The 20,473-nt window shown below is 33.0% G+C and overlaps 1 protein-coding gene across 2 annotated transcripts in view; it reads right to left on the minus strand.

The window, feature by feature from the left end:
- Positions 1–20,473, minus strand: part of Eip78C (Ecdysone-induced protein 78C) — a 462,133-nt gene that overhangs the window by 148,180 nt on the left and 293,480 nt on the right. For both annotated transcript variants that reach the window (XM_090414451.1, XM_090414450.1), the window contains exon 2: positions 2,318–2,442. In XM_090414451.1, the coding sequence (XP_090270577.1) occupies positions 2,318–2,442 (125 nt within the window). The remainder of the gene's footprint in view (positions 1–2,317; positions 2,443–20,473) is intronic.

The raw sequence follows: 20,473 nt of genomic DNA on the forward strand, positions 1-20,473 counted from the left end.
ATGAAAATTTATTAATATAAGACGAAATACTGCAAGTTATAATTTGACATGCACACAGACCACTTAAACACATCACTATTTCGGGTTTATTCTTATTTTAGTTCAAAAAGAATATTTTTGGCATAAATCATTGGACTCAAACGCAAACAAGACGTTTGGAAATAATAGCAGCATCACTACTAAAAGCGGAACATATTTTGATAAAGAGTGTTTTCTCTGGGTTGAAATTATATTCTTATTTTTATCCTTATTTTATTCATGAAAAGAGAAAAAAGGTTGCATATGATCTCACCAGAATGTGACTATCAAGTGCAATTTAAAATAAGGATGAAAACAAGAATGCAATTTTTTGTTAAAGATCCCGTTGTTTTCACGCCATCTGTTGTCTTAAAAATTTTTATATAACAAAGAGAGAGAGAGAGAGAGAGAGAGAAGGAAAGGTTGAGTCAAAGATCTAAAGTTAAGGGAATGAAGAAGAATAAAGATTTGTTTTGACAAGTGAATCGCTAATGGGTGGACTGTTTATCGAATGTGTGTTCTAAATAGGCTTGGAGGGGAGGGAAATTAGAAATACTACGCAGAAGAAGCAGTGGATAAGGCGGAAACCACCTTTCAGATGCTGATGTAGGGAGTTAAAAGAAAGCCGACCTTTTTTTTTTTCTTTCTTTTTTAGCTTCGCCCAAGTGTCAGGATTTCCTTGCTACGTATCAGGTTACAGATGTTTAATTTTAAATACTGGCTGTAGAGATATTTGTAGAAGGAAATGCAGCAAGAAGTAAATGACTGAAGGAGAGCTTTGTGGCGTGAATCAAAAGGAGAGGACGAGGGAAATAGATTAATTAATGCTCTGAGAACTTAAGTTATATATATATATATATATATATATATCATCATACATATCAAAGATTTAGGCCTAGCGTGGCCTGTTCCGGCCTTAGAAGTTATCGTTGAATTTTTTAAGAGGACGTCCTGGTTTCTTTTTCCTAATGGCTTGTACTTTAAGGCTTGCTTGGTAATATATATATATATATATATATATATATATATATATATAGAATAAGTCACAGCTGACTTTCAACGAATCATAGTATTCTTCTTTAGAATATATTTAGAACTAAAAAAGAAAGAAAGAAAGAGGAACTTTTTCCTTGCTAATTTCTATTCTGAAGTAATTTTGAAAGGGGCATTTGCTTTTAAGAAGCCAAAACCGAAGATCAACTAACTTAGTAAAAAAGTAAAGTCCAGGAGAGATTACTTTTCATACAGAAGTTAAAACTTCATCCGTCTAAGCGACAGATAGAAAAAAACTTTGAAAATCGTTATTAATATCCCTTTCAGCATTAGGGATAGTTTTAAATAGTTTAAACACTTTTAACTATTAGGCTTTGAATGGACTATAATAATATACACTCATCTTCAGATGAAATAAAAAAAAAAAAAAAAACAGACGAAAAGAAAAAAAATGCTTATACACACGCTTTTACTATTATTAGTAGTAGTAATAGTAGTTTGTGGTATTACTACTTCTATGGGATAGAAGAGCATCTCTTCAGTCTGATTCGAGTTAAGCTTTAATTAGCGTTTCAAAATTGATGCATATATCATAATTCTAGCTTATGGAAATATTCAGCCATACATATCAAAAATTCTGAGGGGAGAATTTTTTTTCCCCTGTGGATTTGAAGTTAAAACCGTGATAGTGTTGAATAATTGATCCATCCATTCCATTGGATTTAACAGAAGGTGGAGGAATTAGTGCCGTCGTGGAAATTTTCAATGAAATCCCAAATTTTAAGTTTAAAACATTATTTAATGCATACATTTTTAAATAAAATATATTTATTACATATCTACAAATTTCTTTTGATAAACTTAAGAATTTATGCAAAAAATTAAATCTGCAATATTTTCCACTCATAACTAGGAAATTCTCTTATCTTACTTTTACACAAATAATCTTAAATAATTTTGCATTAATTATTTATGCATTTTATAATCGAATCACCGAAATTAATATATTCATTAATTATAATGGCTGAATAATTAGAACGAGAAATATCAATAAAAATTCAGTTATTTATTGGATTTTGAAGGTCGACTATTTTTATAGTTTAATAGATGGCGCTGCTTGCCACCATACCAAACGATACGCATCGCAGAATCGTTAACATGAGTGCTAAGCGCAACGAATTGTGCTTTAGGAAAAACTGAATTATGTTATCAATCAAATTACTCCACGAAGAGAATCTGAAACTCATTTTGTCAATTTTTTTTTTTAAAGCCTATAGGACGAAATATAACTGCAATGTTTTCTTACCTTGCAACCTTCACAGGACGTGACTCCGTAATGATAACCAGAGGCTTTATCTCCACAAACTTTACAGGGTACGAAAGACTTTGAAGGTGTGTTGCTATTGGAATCTGCGGCAGTGAATTGTTGTTCTGCAATAAACAGGATTTTCAGATAAGTCTAAGTGTTGCGCTACGTTAAAACTACATTTTTACATTCTGCAACATGTGCATAATTAATTATACTACAAAAGATAATTCATGTGTTACAATACTGTTAGAACTGAGACCATAAATATAAACAAGACTGAATCGTAGTGCTTAAAAACGAATGAACCCAGTATAAGGGAAATTTCTCAATCCTTCCCACCCACTTTCCATATATTTTTGCGAAACTGTTATGTTCAATATTGATATATTACAAAATATATGGACTCCCCCCCAAAAAAAAATCTATAGTGAAAAGGTGATTGTTTATAGTTTTCCAGATAAACAGGTGCGAAATTTTCTTTTGCATGAGGCATTTCTGGTGGTATTCTTCCCTGTATAAGAAATAGCAATAAAATTAATTTAATTTTTTCCCCTTTACATTTTCCTCTAATTTCGGGCTTATTAAAAATATAGGAGATTAAAAATTTCTGGAAAGAATTATGTATTGAAGCCTGTTTTTATACCTTGGTGTAATACGAATGTCTTACAATGCTTACAGAATATTTCAATAAAATTTTCCTGTTTATAATATCATTAAAATAGATCTTGGGCGACTATTTTCTAGACTGTATATACCTATTCTGTTAATATATTTTTAGTAATCCTTCTCCCAAGAAATCAGAAGGCTCTTTTACATATTATCGTAACTATAAATAGTTTTGGGACCGTACTCACGGTTTACATTCATGCGCTTTCAAAGAAGAGGAATAATACTACCCAAGCAACATTATAAAATGTTAAAAATCAATATAAATAAAGAACAGATATATAAATAAATGAAAGACCCTGACACCTCGGATCTGGTTGACCTATCAATCCAAATATAAATGCTTTTTTTTAGGTAACAGTCAATGATGATGATATCAGTTGGCTTCAGTCAAACCACTTTCTCCAGTAGCGATGAGAAAACTTAGTTGTAAACATATACTGTACATTAAAAAAAAAACATTCATATGTGCAATGTGTAGGACGCACACAGGCGCCAGGATAATAAAGGCCCCCAAAGAGGAGGAAATACTGGCCCCAAAGAGGAGGAAATACTTAAAAAACTTTTTTAAGTGATTTTTTATTGGAGGGGGGGGGGATAGGGGCACCAACTAAAGTTTTGCACACAGGCGCCGGACACTACTGGCGCGCCCCTGTATGCATAAAAAATTCCAACCTGTTTGCTAATTGTTAATTTTCACATTACTCCAATGGAAGCAAAAAATTCACTGAATAGACCAATAGATTTTACCCCCCCCCTCCTTTTTTTTTTAAATCCTTCTCATTCTCATGCCCTGCCGGTTGACCTCCGACAGAAAAGGATTGGATTTTCTCTTCATGGAAAATTCCGATTCCCCCTCTTTCCTAAAAAACGGAAAATCAGCTTAAGAACACATGCAGTTATGCCGTGATAGACTATCCTCACAGCTCCATTTGGGTTAGTGGTAAGTCTTCTTTCACTCTCTTAAAAATAGCGTTAATATTAAGGAATTCTTCTAAGCAGCAACCAGTTATTCTCAAGACGAATTCGAAGTGAAGGATTACTGCGAGGGTTTAGACTTCAGTGGTAGATGAACCTCATCAAGAGAGTCCTATGGATTCAGTACATCCCCTTTCTCATATTGATTGCATTGATCCAATATTAAAAAGTAAACTTGCGCAAACTTTAAGCACGACTGGCATTCATCATACATTCGTTTCATAGCTCTAATGATTGTACAATTTTGAACAAAAGAAACTTCAGCAAATTGTTTCCTACTAAATATTAATTATAATAATATATAAGAAAAATGAGTACGCCTACATGCATCAAATCTTTGTTTGCTTAAATTTAAATTGAAAATACTGACAAACATGTTCAGAAAATACAATAATACGTCAAAAAAAAAAAAAAGATTGTAGGATTGGATCATTATGAACTGGTTTATAAACGTCATTATCTTTCAGATAGTCATACGTAATTAATTAGTTCTATTCTTATTCTCTGCTCGCGATTGGTGATTTAAAAAAGTAGTAAACTTTGACTTATATCATACTTATTTATGGTGATAAAAGAATGTCCACTTGTTACTCTAACAATAATTGAAACACGTGTTGTGCTTAATTGCAGTTTGAATTTTGATTTTCATTTCCATTTAGATCATGGGCGATCGCCACTTCCCTCGAGAAATCAGAGCGCATCAATATTGGGAATTTTCAGTTAAATAAGAATTCAACTTATCTGTTTTGCATTTTGAAATTGTAGTTCAAACGAAAATTTGGAAATAAATGCTATTAATGTGTTGGAAGGAGCAACATGATGTTGTGAGGAGTAGGTCTTGCTTCACTAATTTCCTTACTTTTTGTAATAAAGTAACAGTGGATTGGACAAAGAAAATGCTTACTCGGCGGCGATACTGCTGGACTTTGCAAAGGCATTTGACAAGATTCAACACCGAACTCTGTCGCATAAATTGATGTATATATAATGATCCAAAATGATTCAGTACTTGGTTGTCTGTTGTTTAATTTGTACATTAATGATATTGGAAATAATTTGACGGAAAATATCCACTTGTTTGTTGATCATGCAAAACATCGATGTGTTTATCTGCTTTCTCTGTGGGACCAATCAGAGTAAAACGCAGATCTTCGTATATGCTAATTTTTTTAAGGGGTAAAAATGTACAGCTCAAACGGAAGAATGTGTACATTTGCAAAAAAATTCTGAAGGGATTAATTCCTTCGTTTATTCTTTAAAGCCGCTCTTCGCAGGGCATTGTTTTATTCAGATTTCAGTGACGTTAGCAGATAAAATATCTGTGCCAAAACGATCCAATTGATTTAGGAGATCTGGTAGTATCAGTGTAAAATATCTCCTGCTACTGCATGGGGAGAGTTTTATGTAATTAGAAGTCTAAAAATAGATCTAGAGAACGAATATTTAAGAATGACAGAAATCGAAACTGCTGCTGCACTCACTCACTCTCTCTCTCTCTCTCTCTCTCTCTCTCTCTCTCTGTGTGTCTTACTCACACGTATACATGCTCGCTTTGTGAGATTACATGATTTATGACACAGATTATGAAGACCGATTTAAGGATTTAAAACTTTTAAGCCATGGCCTTGAGCAGTATTTGTAGCTACAGTGAACTCAAGGCTTTATTGAGCAACAATTACTATCAGCTCTTCCGAATTTAGCAGAGTAAATTCATATAAGCAACTCGAATTAATTCGTAGAACCCTCAGAGAGAGAGAGAGAGAGAGAGAGAGCTTGATTGGAAAATATCAGCATGCAACGAAATCGACCAAACTTGTACCTTTCTTCAGAGGTGCAGATAGAGTTAATGAATGTTTCATTTTCTCCGGTTTTTCAATTAATCTATCACCCAGCAATAAGCCAAGTTTGTCTAAATAAGTAGCTAACGATTGCGAATTATGGTCTGAAATAACGTGACTTCTAGAGTCGGAATGCAGAATAAAAACATGAATTTCTGGGGGTTGCTTATACCAGAGATTGTCTACCGAGGAATGGAAATGAAAAAAAGGCCTAGAAGAAGTTCTAGTCGATGACTGGAATCTAATCTATAACCGTCTGTCATCCAGAAATTTAGCATTAATGATACCAGAAACGTTACCACGGGGATGTCTAAACATTATTAATATTTTCAACCTTTCTTTTTTAAAAACTTAAAAAATATTCGCATATTCGAAATATCTAGCTTTTTTATAATTTAGTTTTTTTGGCGCTCGAAATAAAAATAGAATCAATAAAGAATGTTAGAAAAATATCTTAAAATATGTTTCCATAAAATCAGTTTCTAGCTAAATGTGAATTCGCCGGGCTCACAGAAGTGGAAGATGAAACAAGTAGGTGACTGGAGTACATAAATAACAAATATAATAAACCTGCTTCATGGCCCTGTTCTTGGCATGATTAATTTTAACAATTCCATAAACCGGAACTGAACATGTATTCAGTGTATCTGTATTTCCGTTTTACTACTTTCCTTTTTCTATACCCTCTCCCCATCTTTATTTTCGTTTTTAATGTGACCCTTTCGTATTTTTCTTTTTAGGATTAATAACCATTTAATAAAGGGCATTACTATTCTTGGAATAGCAATACGTGACTTTTTTTTTTTTTTTTTTTCTTTCGGACTTAAATATCAGTTATTCCGATTCGTTAGAAAGAGTGCAATTTTTTCATTATATTTTTGTTTGTCGTTTTAAGGATGATTACATTTCTGTTGCTGTCTATAACTTTCATTAATACAAAAAAAAAAACCCGAAAAATTCAACCTTAGAAAAAAAAAGAATAATTTTCTGATAATATTTAGTTAGATTTAGTTAACCTGACGAATTAAAAAGTATTACTATAAAAATTGGGTTCTAACTTTAATCACTAGATGGCAGGACAAGACGGCACAACTAAATATTTCACTATCAGTATTCTGAACTCGTATTCACTGTTGTACACAAAGAAATATTGGCGCTCGAATTTAAATTTTCTCGAAACATTAGCTATTACAAGAATAATAATTATAATTGTATGTCTAGTCATCTATTATCATTAATGTATTTTTTTTTTAATAATAAACGTCAAATATATAAAACGATCCCAGATAAAAATATAACTTGTATTTTTTCTGTAGCATTGGGAAAGTAAGGTGCATCTACTTTGGTTTTAGCGCCCCCTTTCTTTCGATATTTGTATATTTTAATTATTATTTTTTTTAAATTTATTTTTACACTCATTTCTGTCAACTGTATTGCCTTGTAACAATTGGCAGAAAAAAAGTACATTTATCACAAGAACATATGCAAAACCAAGAGATATACATTTGTTCTGATTAAATATTCTACTTATATTTTTAAAATCAGTAAGTTAGCATAGATTCTAAGACCATGTCATGTCGCGCCCTTTCTCTCCACAATGTTTAGGAGGCGGGGGAGAGGGAAGGAGGAGATCTTTCAAATAGAACTAGATATCCCCTTGGAACTTGGACTATGCTGCTGGGCTCCCCGCGAAGTTTAATAACACCTCGTGTCTCCTGGTGGAAAGTGGGTTTCGAATTTCGGTGGCTGACTTTTTTTTTTCTCCTTTTTCCCTTCTAAGGAGCTTTTCAAAGAGCACATAAAGAGCATTATGACTTGAGTTGCCATTGTGCTAAAATAAAACGCTGCCCAGATGGCTTGATATAACAGTACTGCAATGATGAAAAATTTTAGGCCTCGAATGATCTGTCATGTGGTGCAATCGCTCTGTCTTCTACGATGGTTAACGTTACTTCATTTGACCATAAATGAATTCGAATTTTAATGAAAAGTGTTCAAGGACCAGATTGGAAAAAAAAAATAATATGGTTCCATTTTAAGTGTCTGCGTTAATCGATTGGATTTTCGAATCAAAGCTCTAGCTTTAGTATATTTGAGGGAGAGGCAGGGAAGTTAAATACTCAAAGCTGATATACAAGTTTTGTGATACTTTCTGCTGTCAGCTGCGCAGCTTCAATTTTGAGAGTGAAAGTTAAGATAATTTTAGTTATTTTTCCAATTTATTGCGAACTCTGCAAACTCATATTTAAAGTGAATTCCATTATAGGTCTCGTGATCTTTCGTGTGTGGGGTCATCAAAGAAAATAATAAAAAATGAAACACTTTCTTATCTTAACATTTGAAAATTTATTCAGCAAGATAATTTATTTCCTATTCCTGTTGTTCATTACTTATAAATGACAGAATTTGCCGAAGAAAATATTATTTTCATTATGTGGGAAATGGCAGCCCAATAGCAAATGTTTTTCGATAAAAGATATGTTCCTGATCTGACAATGCGATGATGCCTGCGGCATTTTAACAGGATTTGCCAGATCAGCATTAACAGTACTAATTTAAGATGTAAACTGGATCGAACTGGTTTCCCCAACTAATGAACGGCATTCTATACGGATCCACCCCTATGTTGAAAGCCTGCGGGGTAAAAGAACCCTCTGCAAAAGAATTTGGTAGAGCAGTAAATTGCTACGAGTGGTCACTTACCATCACCCCAAACTGCGCCCCACCCCTCATACTTTGAAAGATCAATAGTTCCCCCAAAACGTGCTTTTGAGCAGGTCAGAGACCTCGACTAGTATTCGAAGCAGGTGTCATGGCCTAAGCATTTTCAAGGTTTGTTCACCCCCCCCCCCCCACACACAACGTCCATTCTAGACTAAAAGATAGGGATTTTCAAGATACTTCGATATCTTCGATATTTTATTTTATAATTCGATATCTGCGAAATAAGAAACTTCTATATATGAGAAATTTGCATTCATTTGTAGGAAACAAAATATTAAATGGAAAAGTGACAATAAAATTTTCAACAACAACAATAAAAATCATAAAGGAGCAAAAGAAGGAAATAGCATGTTTTTCATTCGTACAGGTTTGGAGATGATCGCATGAATGCTAGTTTAATATGTAATATCTAACGAATACTGCGGAAATAATCTTAGACAATATTTCCAGATTTATTGAATTGTTATTTAAATCCTTAATGAAAGGAAGATTTATATAAAATTTGCCTACCTCAGTAGAGACTCTCTGCTAGTTCGAATCTCGCACAAGGCATGGATTCAAGATTAGTTTGGATGAGCTTGTATAGCTCCCTGATTTCTCATAATGCTTTTTTTTAAAAAAATAATCGCTTTTTATTTATTTAAAAATAATATGCATTAATAATAAAATTATTATTATTATTAATTTAAAAAATAACATACTGAAATTTATATATTTTTTAAATAGAAATAAAAAATTATTTTAAATAAAAGTAAGTCTTAATTATTTTTAAATAATGTCGTTATTGGGGATAAAAATGATTTTCGAATAGGGTTTTATTGTGCGTAGAACAGACTCAGCTTTTTTTTTTTTTTTCGTGAACACTTTTATATAGAATTTTATTTGATATTCGTTTTGCGTTCCGAACTGTTGTCTTATTAATTATTTCTGGGATAAGCGGCCATCGACTTCCAAAAAAAAGAGGGCGCTTTTCCACATTAATCTTCGTGCTTTCCCATTGTGTTTCTCTAAACCGTAATCCACCAAGAGCATTAATTTCCGATGTCAACCTTTCAAGGTGAACTTCGTGTATTACCTTGACTTCACGTGATGTAAGTATTTCAGCTTCTTTTAGCTATTCACCTGTCAGATATTACACGCGCAACAGCATGACTAATTAGTATCATGTTCTCGCTACGATATACGATAGATAGCAACAACTGATAAAGGGGTAGAACCGAAGAATATATAACCGCAGCTGTTCCCAAAGATCAATATACTCCGTTCAATTCTTTCTGGTTACTTCTCTCAATTATTAACCTTTAATGCGTGCTTAAAAATCTCTTCCATCATATGAATCGATTGAGATAAGAGAGAGAGAAATCAGTCGATCTACAAATAGCATTTTTTCCCCGACGATTTATTTCCAGGAAACTGCAATGTCAGTCCATCAGATCATTTTTCTGCATCTCCAGAAACGAAGAATTGAGAACGCATAAAACGAAATCATTTCGTTTTATTCGTTCTTTCTTTTTTTTTATTCTTCCTTTTTTAATCTTCGTGAGCTTTCTGATTTAATGTTATCCTGTTCTTTTCATACTCTATATCTAAATTAACATTCATTTTATCTAATAACTTCTACATAAATCGTATTATTAAGGGCGTTATATTATTATTTCAATCCGAAAGTGTCTGTATAACTTTGTGGTAACGTTTCTTATATCATAACGTTAAACCGCCAGTACGTTTTTTCCTGACGGTTATGGAGTTCATTAGTTGCCGAACAGAGGAACTTTTCTAGTCCTTTTGTAAGCCAGTTCCCTACTTTGTCCGTCTTTTGACATAGGCAAGTAATGTCTCCTCCTCCTCGGTTTTTCTTCCAACATCTTAAAAAAAAAAAAATTAAAAAAAAAAAAAAAGACGGTGCAACTTATACTATTTCAGGCTTTGATACAAGTGTTAGGACTTAAGATCACTAGATGTGGGAGTTTTCCGCGTAATCTCGTCCCGATGCCTCTAAAATCATCAATACCTTTTAGAATGAAGAAAAAAGCGTTAGATGATTTTAAAAAAAAAATCAGTCTCGTTCTTTTTAAGATTTTCTGATCCGTTTTTACAATGTCTTTTCCTACCTTTCTTAGTTATCTTTCTCAGTTTTCAAAGTGATTTCTACGTTTTTGCTCTTTAGAAATAAATTTACTTGTGTTTCCTTTCCTAATTAATATTATCATTTCCTAGGCAATTCATCTGCATTTAGTCATTATTAATATTTGTACAGGTTACTTCACACATCCACTGAGTTATTGCTATTAAGGGATAATTAAAGCGACAGAATAAAATTTGGGTCTGCCATCTTATATGATCATACTTTTAAACAGTATGATCTTATAAGACAATCAAGTGTTAAGATACCGAAGCTAATATTTCAATTCTTCATATTTAAATTCGAATTGGAGAATAAAGGGCGTTAGCGGATTTATTTATACATTTTTGTTGAATGAAATGAAATTAAACTAAATTTATACAAACATATCAGATAGAGAATATGCAAGAAACTACCGGATCCACAATGCGTAGACTCCGAGAGAGAGAGAGAGAGAGAGAGAGAAATGCAATGACATGTGGTAAAAAGTATTGTAAAAAAAGTGTTTTAGTTGCCATGTTTTTGTTTCACTTTTTATCCCCCATTAATCTAGTTACCGATAAAGGAATACGAGGAACTGTTAAGCTAAAATTGCACATTCAAGAGCCCTGTTTATTTATTTTTTATTTATTTTTAATTTTCTAAATTCTACAAACTAATCTAAAGCATTCCTACATGAATTCCAAGTTAAGAATGCCCATATTCAAATCAATTTAAAATAAGATTTGCATGGGATTTAATATTTTCATTACACACATTTCACGTATAATTATTTAGTTTAGTTAATTATGTGACTATAATAGATATTATTTGCGCATGTCTTCGTATAAATATAATATATTGATATTTTCCAAGTATAAATAATAAAAAAAATCTTTATTAAATCAGTTGATAACATAAAATTCACCAGTTTTCCTATCTATATCCAAAGGAACTTTCGCCATACGATTTTTCCGCTATCCAATTGCTTGCATATCGTATTATTTTTTTAAAAAAAGACACACTTCTTGATATTTTAATCGAATGTGGATATATATACTGTATGTATCCTTAAAACATTTAAGCTATGCGATTGGTTTTAGCTGTGTATGCAGAGTGAGCTTCTTAAAGATCATTATTGTTTTTTTGTTTTTGCTTCAAATATGCTGGATTTAAATATTATTTTGAAAGAAAAAACTACTTATGTTATTAAGAGAATAATTGTTTTGATTAGAATTAATAATTTCAATAATGTTTAATATTAAATATGTTTTTTATTTTATTTTGTACCATTCTGTTGATATGTTATGGATAATAACATGGATAATAACCCATGCTCTTTGGGAGACTACTCGCTGGCTGATCTACTGCTGTTGTTGCTACTACCACTACTACTACTACTAATAATAATAAATAAGGCCATTATCAAATTTAAGAAATTATTAGGCATTATGGTACCGCCATCTATCGGAAATAATGGTAACTATCTGTGCTTATTAGCTTTACGAAATCATGATTAATGAACGAATTTTTTCCGTTACTTTGCGTATTAATGCATTAATACGTAAAGTAACTTTACGTATTGTATAATTATGTGATAAATAGCAATTTTATTATTTTTAACGTGCATTTAAAGTTTTTTTTATGTCTTTATTTTAACTGAATCTTTTTACGAAACTACTCATTTCATATTTATTTAACCCTTGAAGAATTTCGTTTCATTATAAGCTCCAAGCGATTTGGATATTTTTCATAAAACGATTTCTAAGAAATTTCACACTAACTACATTTATTGCACTTTTAATAAGTGCGCTGATCTGCTGTGTCCCTATCACGTATTTGGATATATATATATATATATATATATAGATAGATAGATAGATATAATTTTTTTTACTTCTTCATGATGTTTTCTGTTGACCATTTGTGGTGCCAGATAGAAAGTAATTCAAAGAGCAGATTACTATACATTGTAAGAATGAAATGGTTTTCAATTTCATGCGAAATTGCATCTCGACACTCGGTTCTTGAATGGTCGTTAACAGAAAAATAAACATCAAGTATTTAACGTTATACCTTGTTCAGTTAAAAGAGAGAGAAATTGATGGGTTTTAATAAACCCTCTGGTAGGTGGATTTTTAAAGCATTTCCTGAATAAAAGGCCTTTCTTTAAATATTAAGTTAAATATAAAGTATATTAATAACTGTAGTGGCACATTTCTCACTACAAATACACCTGTTTCTTATAGCTTAATATATCATCTGCTGGAAAGTAATATCTCCCAATTTATTATTATTATTATTATTATTATTTACGAAGCAGGCCAACGTGGGAATGTGAATTATACTGCACGCATTACTTTCCACAGTGTCTTTGGTATTAAGTTTCAAAATATTAATTTTGTAAAGTTCAAAAATAAAAGGCGAGAAAGGTATATATTATTGTCTCGATGAAATGTTTACTAACATGACCACAAGAAAAAAAAAAAGAAGTTTAGAATACCTACGTATATCTCCCACATAAAATCATGCTGTGTTGCAGACCCATTAAGCTACTGTGTTGTTTCTACCCGATAAGGAAGACCGAGTTCAATGAACTTAATGAATTCAAGGTATTGAGAAATACTTGGTGAGCATAACGGAAAATCCGCAGCAAATAATATGGAGCTCCCTCTGAATATCTTACACATATTTAATGTCTAATTCCTTACCACTGCTGATACATTAATAAAGAAAATCCCTCACGCGCACATTACTGATATGTTAAAAAGACAGGAAGCCTTCTAATCAGAGAGGCCCTTATGCTGAAGAGATGCCTAAGTATTCATTATGCTACTGGGAATGCAATGCGATATGACAAAAAAAAAAAAAAAAAATTGAATCGGTGAAACTTTTTCAAGTCGCCTGTGTAGTAAGCGGAACACTTCAGATTTGCCAAGTACTTGTACAACTGTTTCGAAGAGATTTTTTTTTTTTTTAATTTTATTTTTACGCCTGCATTTCGCTCCTAAAAGTATCGTGAATCATGTTGGATTTATAATAAGAAATTATAAATAAATGATATGTGTGATAATGGCTTAGTCATCTGCGAAGTTGATCAAGTCAGCATCAAAATTTTTAAGGTTTAAAAAAAAAATGCACTAAAATAAAATAAAAAGCGCCTCCGTAGCGCAATTGGAACAACAACGGTACTTTGCACCCTTCGATTGGAATAGGCCTAAGTTCGATTCTCGTCGCGACGGGAGGAATCTTTATCTGGACGATTTCAATCGAGGTGAGTTAGCCGATCTCATACGGAGGTAGCAGGGTTTTTTTCTCCCGGAAACTCGGGTTTTTCATCCCGCATACAGACAAATCAGCCCTTCAGAACACACGCAATTTACAGACAAAATTACTAGTTGTGGTGAAGGTGGGCGGTAGATGGCGTTGATGGAGTTGATTCGTAGTAGCGGTTCGGTATAGTGGTTGAGACAGTTGTAGGTGTCCTCCCGCGATGAGTCTTCGGACTCCTTGGAGGTGTCACGAATAATAATAATAATAATAATAATAATAATAATTTTAAATCGAAGACACGAAGAAAATAATAGTAATGATTAATATCGCTTTGTATTTATATTAAGAACGGTGTTAGCTTTCTTGATATTGTAGCAATTTATGGCAATCACGTAACTTCCGCTTACCAGCGACTCATTAACAGCTCACTAGCACCTGTAGCGTATAACAACGTTCTGCGCTTTCACTAATTCAGTTTAGTCAGCTGAGAGCTAGGATTTCAAGTTGTAGATGATCAGTGACGGCGAAGCTTATAAAAGACTGCAATTATGAAGCTATCTTCCATACTTCGTGAGGATAATATAGAACTTTATTGGTCGTTAAATGGTGTGTGATTCGTTGATAAAAGAAATCAGAATTTAGTATTTAATCTAGATGCCATTAAAGGGATGTGCGAGGTCATAAGAGTTTAATGTAAGAAGGTTGATATTGAAGAAGGTTGATTCATTAATTTTGATCGCATACACTCATCGCTTTGGCTTCACTTTATACTTATTAATAATATACACTATCAAATGCCTCTATGGTTCTGTCGGTGACGTTGCATTTTGATTGGAAAGTTCTGGGTTCGAAACCATCTAGGACGCGAAGGACTTTTCAAGTGAAGGTGAGTTAGCTGGTTCCATACAGAAATGCCAACGTCTTTCTTCTTATAAATTTATGTTTTCGATCCTGCAATGCAAGAAAACTGCCCTTCCTTACACTATTTTAGAGTTTGAGGCAACGATGAGTCCAGAAATTTCATGGACTTGTGATAATAATGTATCCAGTCGCGTTATTATTATTATTATTATTAACTAATATACAATGGCAGGCCCAATTGTCTATTATATATTATTATTATTCCATGCTGCTCTCGTGGTGTAAAAATATTAGTTCTTGTCAGAGAAATATCTGCTTTCATCTCAAAAAAAAAAAAAAAAAAAAAAAAAAGTGTTGTTTTCTGCCTCAATACGCAAGTCCTGCATCCCCCACCAAGAACGTGTGCCAATTCTTTAATAATTTTTTAATACGATGCAGGTTTCCAACCAGAGATTTATTTCTTTATTGATACAAATCGTATGGTTACAATAATTACGCTAATGACCTGTTCTAAATTGATTGTGAAAGATTTAAAGTTAATTAATTTCGTATAAAAAAAGTGAATCAGGTAATAATAAAGCAAACAGTTTTTGTCATTACCTTCCAAAAAATTAAATGAGCAATAACAGATATTATGCATTACAAATATTCAGTGTATTACAGTGAAAATGAACGAAAGAAATTCCAAATAAAACAGTTCGTGGTTTTCAAAAGCTGTAGAAAAGTAGTTTGACATACCATAGAACTAAACAAACCATTTTTAATAGTTGTGTAAAAATGGAGAACGAGTGCCACCTAGTGAACATGGAGCAAACCATTGTAGGACGCCGAACTCTTACGTGGAAGATATTAAAATAGATGTTAACACCACTACAATTATCTAAATTTTAAAAGATTTAAAACTTTTAATTAAAATTATCATTCAGCGACATTGATATGTACTGAAAGATTTACAAGGTATCAGTCTTAAAAATTGGGATGATATCCGATTTTTTTATTTTTTTTCAAATATTTCTCTTTCTCTCTGCAGACTTTCCCCTTCTTATATATACGTACTTAATATATCTTTAAAAAAAAAAGACATAAAGATAAGAGATTTAATGACTCTCTTTATATATAGAGAATAACAAATGAATACTGGAAAATGTTACAATACTTGTACCATTTTCCAGTATTCATGAATAGTTATAAAAGGGAAAGCACAAAACGATTTGTTTTATTAATTGATTAGGTTTATTAATAGCAATAAAATTAAGATCTACTAGTATAATATAATGAAAAATTCATTTGTCGTATTCAATATATTTTCCGAACGATATTCTTGTTTTCAGCAGCTAAGACAATGCACAGTTTCGATATAACGATTTAGTCATACTGCTTTTGTTTACGGATGTCACAGTCTACTGCTATAAGTGCTTCGCTTATAAATAATTATGTCAAATGGGCAGTTTATGTTGCTTTCCTGGAAGCTTTATGAAACAAGCAAATAAACAGCACACTTTTACGTAGTGAATATAAACATTTGTAGAATGTTGTTGTATTTTGTTAAATTATACGCAATATTACGCATCTGTAATACTAAATTCAACTGTAAACGAGTTCTTAAATAGAAAGAAAGAAAGATTATGCACCTTGTTCATTTAAAAACGAAAAGGATTCTTTACGATATGACACCGAACATTTTGCAGCAATAATAATGTCATCGTAATAACGAATTTTATTATTCAGTACATAATTTTATTTATAATTATTATACATATCAACAGGCTTATTTCTGTAATATTACGATAAAATTCAAATACGACCTTCTGTCTTTCGTAACATGGTCGTCCACATTCCTTAGTAAATAAAGTTGAATTGACTTATTCACTCACTTATTCAGCAGGTCAAGATTTGATCAATCATATATTCTGGTGTTATACTCGTAATTACAATCCCGCTCCACATATTCTACAATTGACCAGTGGTGAACGCAGAGGATTAAAAAAAAAAAAATCTTCTGGAATGCAATACACGGATTCTTTCTTGCTTTATCTTGCTTTAACGAGAATGGGTCGCCAGTAAACAGTTAATCAACCTGGATTCCCATAAAGTAAGATATGCATTAAAATGTAGTATAAAGTAAATTCGCTATTCGTTTTACAGAGAATGGTAGTTTTCTGAAACAGTCACCAGTAAAATAAAGAGCTATATCGATTTAATTTTCAGTTTTATAAAGGTCATTATATTATTATTATTCAGTAATGATATATTGATATCCATACTTAGGCAAAGTTAGTAATAATTCTTTGATTGGTCAAAATGCATCTTTCCCATTACAGTATATAATTCTATAGAAAAACATCCACGAAATTCGATTATTTCAAGGAACATATCCCAGACGAATCTTGGGTTCCATCTATAATCCTCATTCAGTCATTGAGCAAATTATTTTTCCTAATATACAGAGCATATTAAAAGTATGATATTGTAATAGTGTTTACTATTGCAAATACGAACTTTGAACTAATGAAGCTGTTCATTTTTATTAGGGTGGACTATATAACGTTAACATAATAGTTTTCCTTTTTTATTAAATATACAATTATACCATTATATGCATCTAACAATGTATATAATATGTATAATTTGAAAACCAATTATTTATCTATGTTGTCTTTTTTTTTTATTTATGATTATTGAATTTGAGGCACATAATAAAAGCGACCATTAAGCGCAATGCAATTATCGCAAGACCAAAATGTGACATTTTACAAAATTTTCAAACGCTATGTTATTTTCTTGCGTCTATCGTAAAAATGTGTTTTGTATCGAATAAATAAAGAAATGGCACCTCCACACACCTGACACTATTTACTAGTTCGGAGTCTTTATGAACACTCCCACTTCGTTCTCTCTCTCTGGGAGGTTATCTGCTTAGACGTTCATCTTTCAAATATTTTCCTGCAGCCTCTTATTTCAGCATGCCGGGAGGATGGGAGGGTGCCTGAGCGACCTGTCCACCGCAATTAAACTTACGTGGCCAAGGGAAAAAAAATAAAAAGAAGAAGAATCGGGTCAATGACTGCTTGAGCTTTCCCCAAAAGGAGCCTCCAAGGTATTGGTTAAGACAGGTAACGGCAATCACCACATCACGGTCAAGAACGCTTTCTTTCTTTCAAGGCGCCCTTCAAGAAAACTCAAGGTCTGCGTCTTCTTCATCCCCCCCCCTTTCCAGCTTTCCTCATATTTATGACCTTCAGTGTCGATTAGATATCTTAACTGAGATAAAAATATCCATTGAAATCACAGGATTTCATAAAAAGATTCCAATTTTCGATTCTTTATTCGATACAGAAAGCGACCTGGCTTCATTAATTCCTAATAGATGGTTCATTTTAATTTTCATTTCCCCCATCTACGTAGTACTTTCTTCAGTCTTCTTTTATTCATTAATTTCGTTTGTTTTCTTCTTGTTATATCCATATGAGACGACTATGAATCCACAGCTTTTATTGCACACCATGTTTGGTTTAGTTGGAATTAAGGTATGCATCTAACACTATGGGGAGAGAGAGAGAGAGAGAGAGAGAGTATTATGGCTATTAAATGCGTTTTCTCTAGCCATTTTTCTGTTTTCGGTAGGGCTACCTTGCTACCTCAGTAAGAGGCCAACTTATTCCACTTAATTGAAAAATTCTTATAAAGGCTGCTTACCCCTAAGCAGGATTTGAATCCAGTTCTTTCCAATCAAAGGGCATCGTCGATACCTACTTGAGATGGTACTTTTTTCCCCTATCAGTTCCACATACAAGACGTCTCACGACCTATGGCACGAGTGTGTGAGCAAGTGATCAGAAAGAAAAAAAAAATTTTTTTTTTTTTTTTACGTCTGTCTTGAAGACCTCATGGTTGTAACCGTTGGTAAAAACGATATGGGAATGATTGTTCCAAAGAGCAGAAGTATCAAGAAGGAAGATGAGAAGTTGGTGTTTGGAGCTGAATGGGTGTTGACCAGCAGCTGCCCATGTTTGTAACTGATTAAAAGAAAGTGGAGGTATGGTAGTGACTAGTTCGGTGAGACTTTCTAGTGGGAGAAGGATTTTCTCTGTTAATGGTACAGAAAATATCACGATCTTTTAAGAAGTTAGGAGGACTAGCAAATACCCTAATACCTAATCAAACCTCAAACACAACAGATCTTGTATTGCGCCTGCACATCTAATGTCTCAAATTTTTTAATATTTTAATCTCTGCTTGAACCAAGCCAAGTAATTCAATATAAGGGGGGGGGACAAATAAGTAAAGAAAGCCTATTCAGTCTTCAACGTGATTTCAAATTAGACGCTTTTCATCTAGCTAGCAAGATTTTGCCAAGTCACGAAAATCTTTATTATCGTGTTGAAACTATTCAGAAGGAGGTTATCTCACCTGGCTTAATGTTCCGTGCATGCAATTCACTGCATTTCAAATGTATCTGGAATTAACTAAGCCTACACTAACTGATAAATACGTGCTTGATATACAAGATGACTATGCAGATAAGATGCCGCTGTTGTCCTAAATGATTTTATAGAGATTTATTTATAAAATATAAATGTTAACGTTTGAACCTTATATATTAACAGGATTTATGGATTCAACAATGTCACTATACGAGGGTGGTCTGAAAAGTTCTCGGCCTAACAATGAAAAAACGAATTTATAATTTCAAAATTATTTTTATTTTTCAACATGATCTCCCTTAAGGCTAATACATTTATTCCAGTGATGCTCCACTGCCATTATCCCCTCCCTGTAATGGTTCTCAGTAAGATCTGAAAAATACCCCTCTACAGCTGCAATCACCTTTTGATTCGAAGAAAAACGCTGACCAGCGAGGAAGTGTTTTAGTTTTGGGAAGAGATAGAAGTTAGAGGGAGCTAAATCTATGGAATAGGGTGGATGTTCCAACAATTCATAGCGCGTCGATCCCTTAATTTTCCCGTTGCCAAAACACCTTTGTGGGTAGGTGCATTGTCCTGATGAAAGATGCTTTTTTTTTCTCTGCCAACTGGGTCTTTTCTCACGATTTTTTTCGTCTAGTGTGGTTAAAAGATCGGAATAATATTCTCCGGTTATTGCTTTACCCTTTTCAAGATAATTAATAAACAAAATGCCTTTAACATCCCCAAACACCGATGCCATGACCTTTCCTGCTGATGGAACCGACTTTATCTTCTTTGGCGCTGAACAACCGGCTTCTGTCCATCCACTGTTTTGACTACTGTTTGGATTCTGATGTGTAATGGTGAATCCAAGTTTCATCCACAGTAATCGACGTACAATATCAGTTTTATTCTTACTGAAACGCTCAAAGCACTGTTCAGAGATTTTCATGCGAGGGCGTTTTGATCTGCTGTGAGCAAGCGCGGCACCCATCTTGCGCACAGCTTTTTCATTTGCAATTCTTCATGCAATATATATCCTACACGTTCTTTTGAAATTCCTATAGTCTCAGCAATTTCACGCACTTTGACTCGCCGGTCATGCAATATCATATCATGCACTGATCAATGATTTCTGGTGTTGTTACACTTTTTGGACGTCCTTGACGGGATCATCTTCAAGGCTGGTACGTCCACGTTTAAACTCGGCAACCCATTTCTTAATTGTTGAAAACGAAGAAGAGAGTATCCATAAACTTTAAGAACCTCGAATGAATTTCTTTTGGCGTTAAACCTTCTTTTATAA

The sequence above is a fragment of the Typopeltis vanoorti genome, chromosome 25 (genome assembly GCF_054136105.1).
Source record: "Typopeltis vanoorti isolate ZY-2024b chromosome 25, IOZ_Tvanoo_1.0, whole genome shotgun sequence".
In the NCBI taxonomy this organism is placed as follows: domain Eukaryota; kingdom Metazoa; phylum Arthropoda; class Arachnida; order Uropygi; family Thelyphonidae; genus Typopeltis; species Typopeltis vanoorti.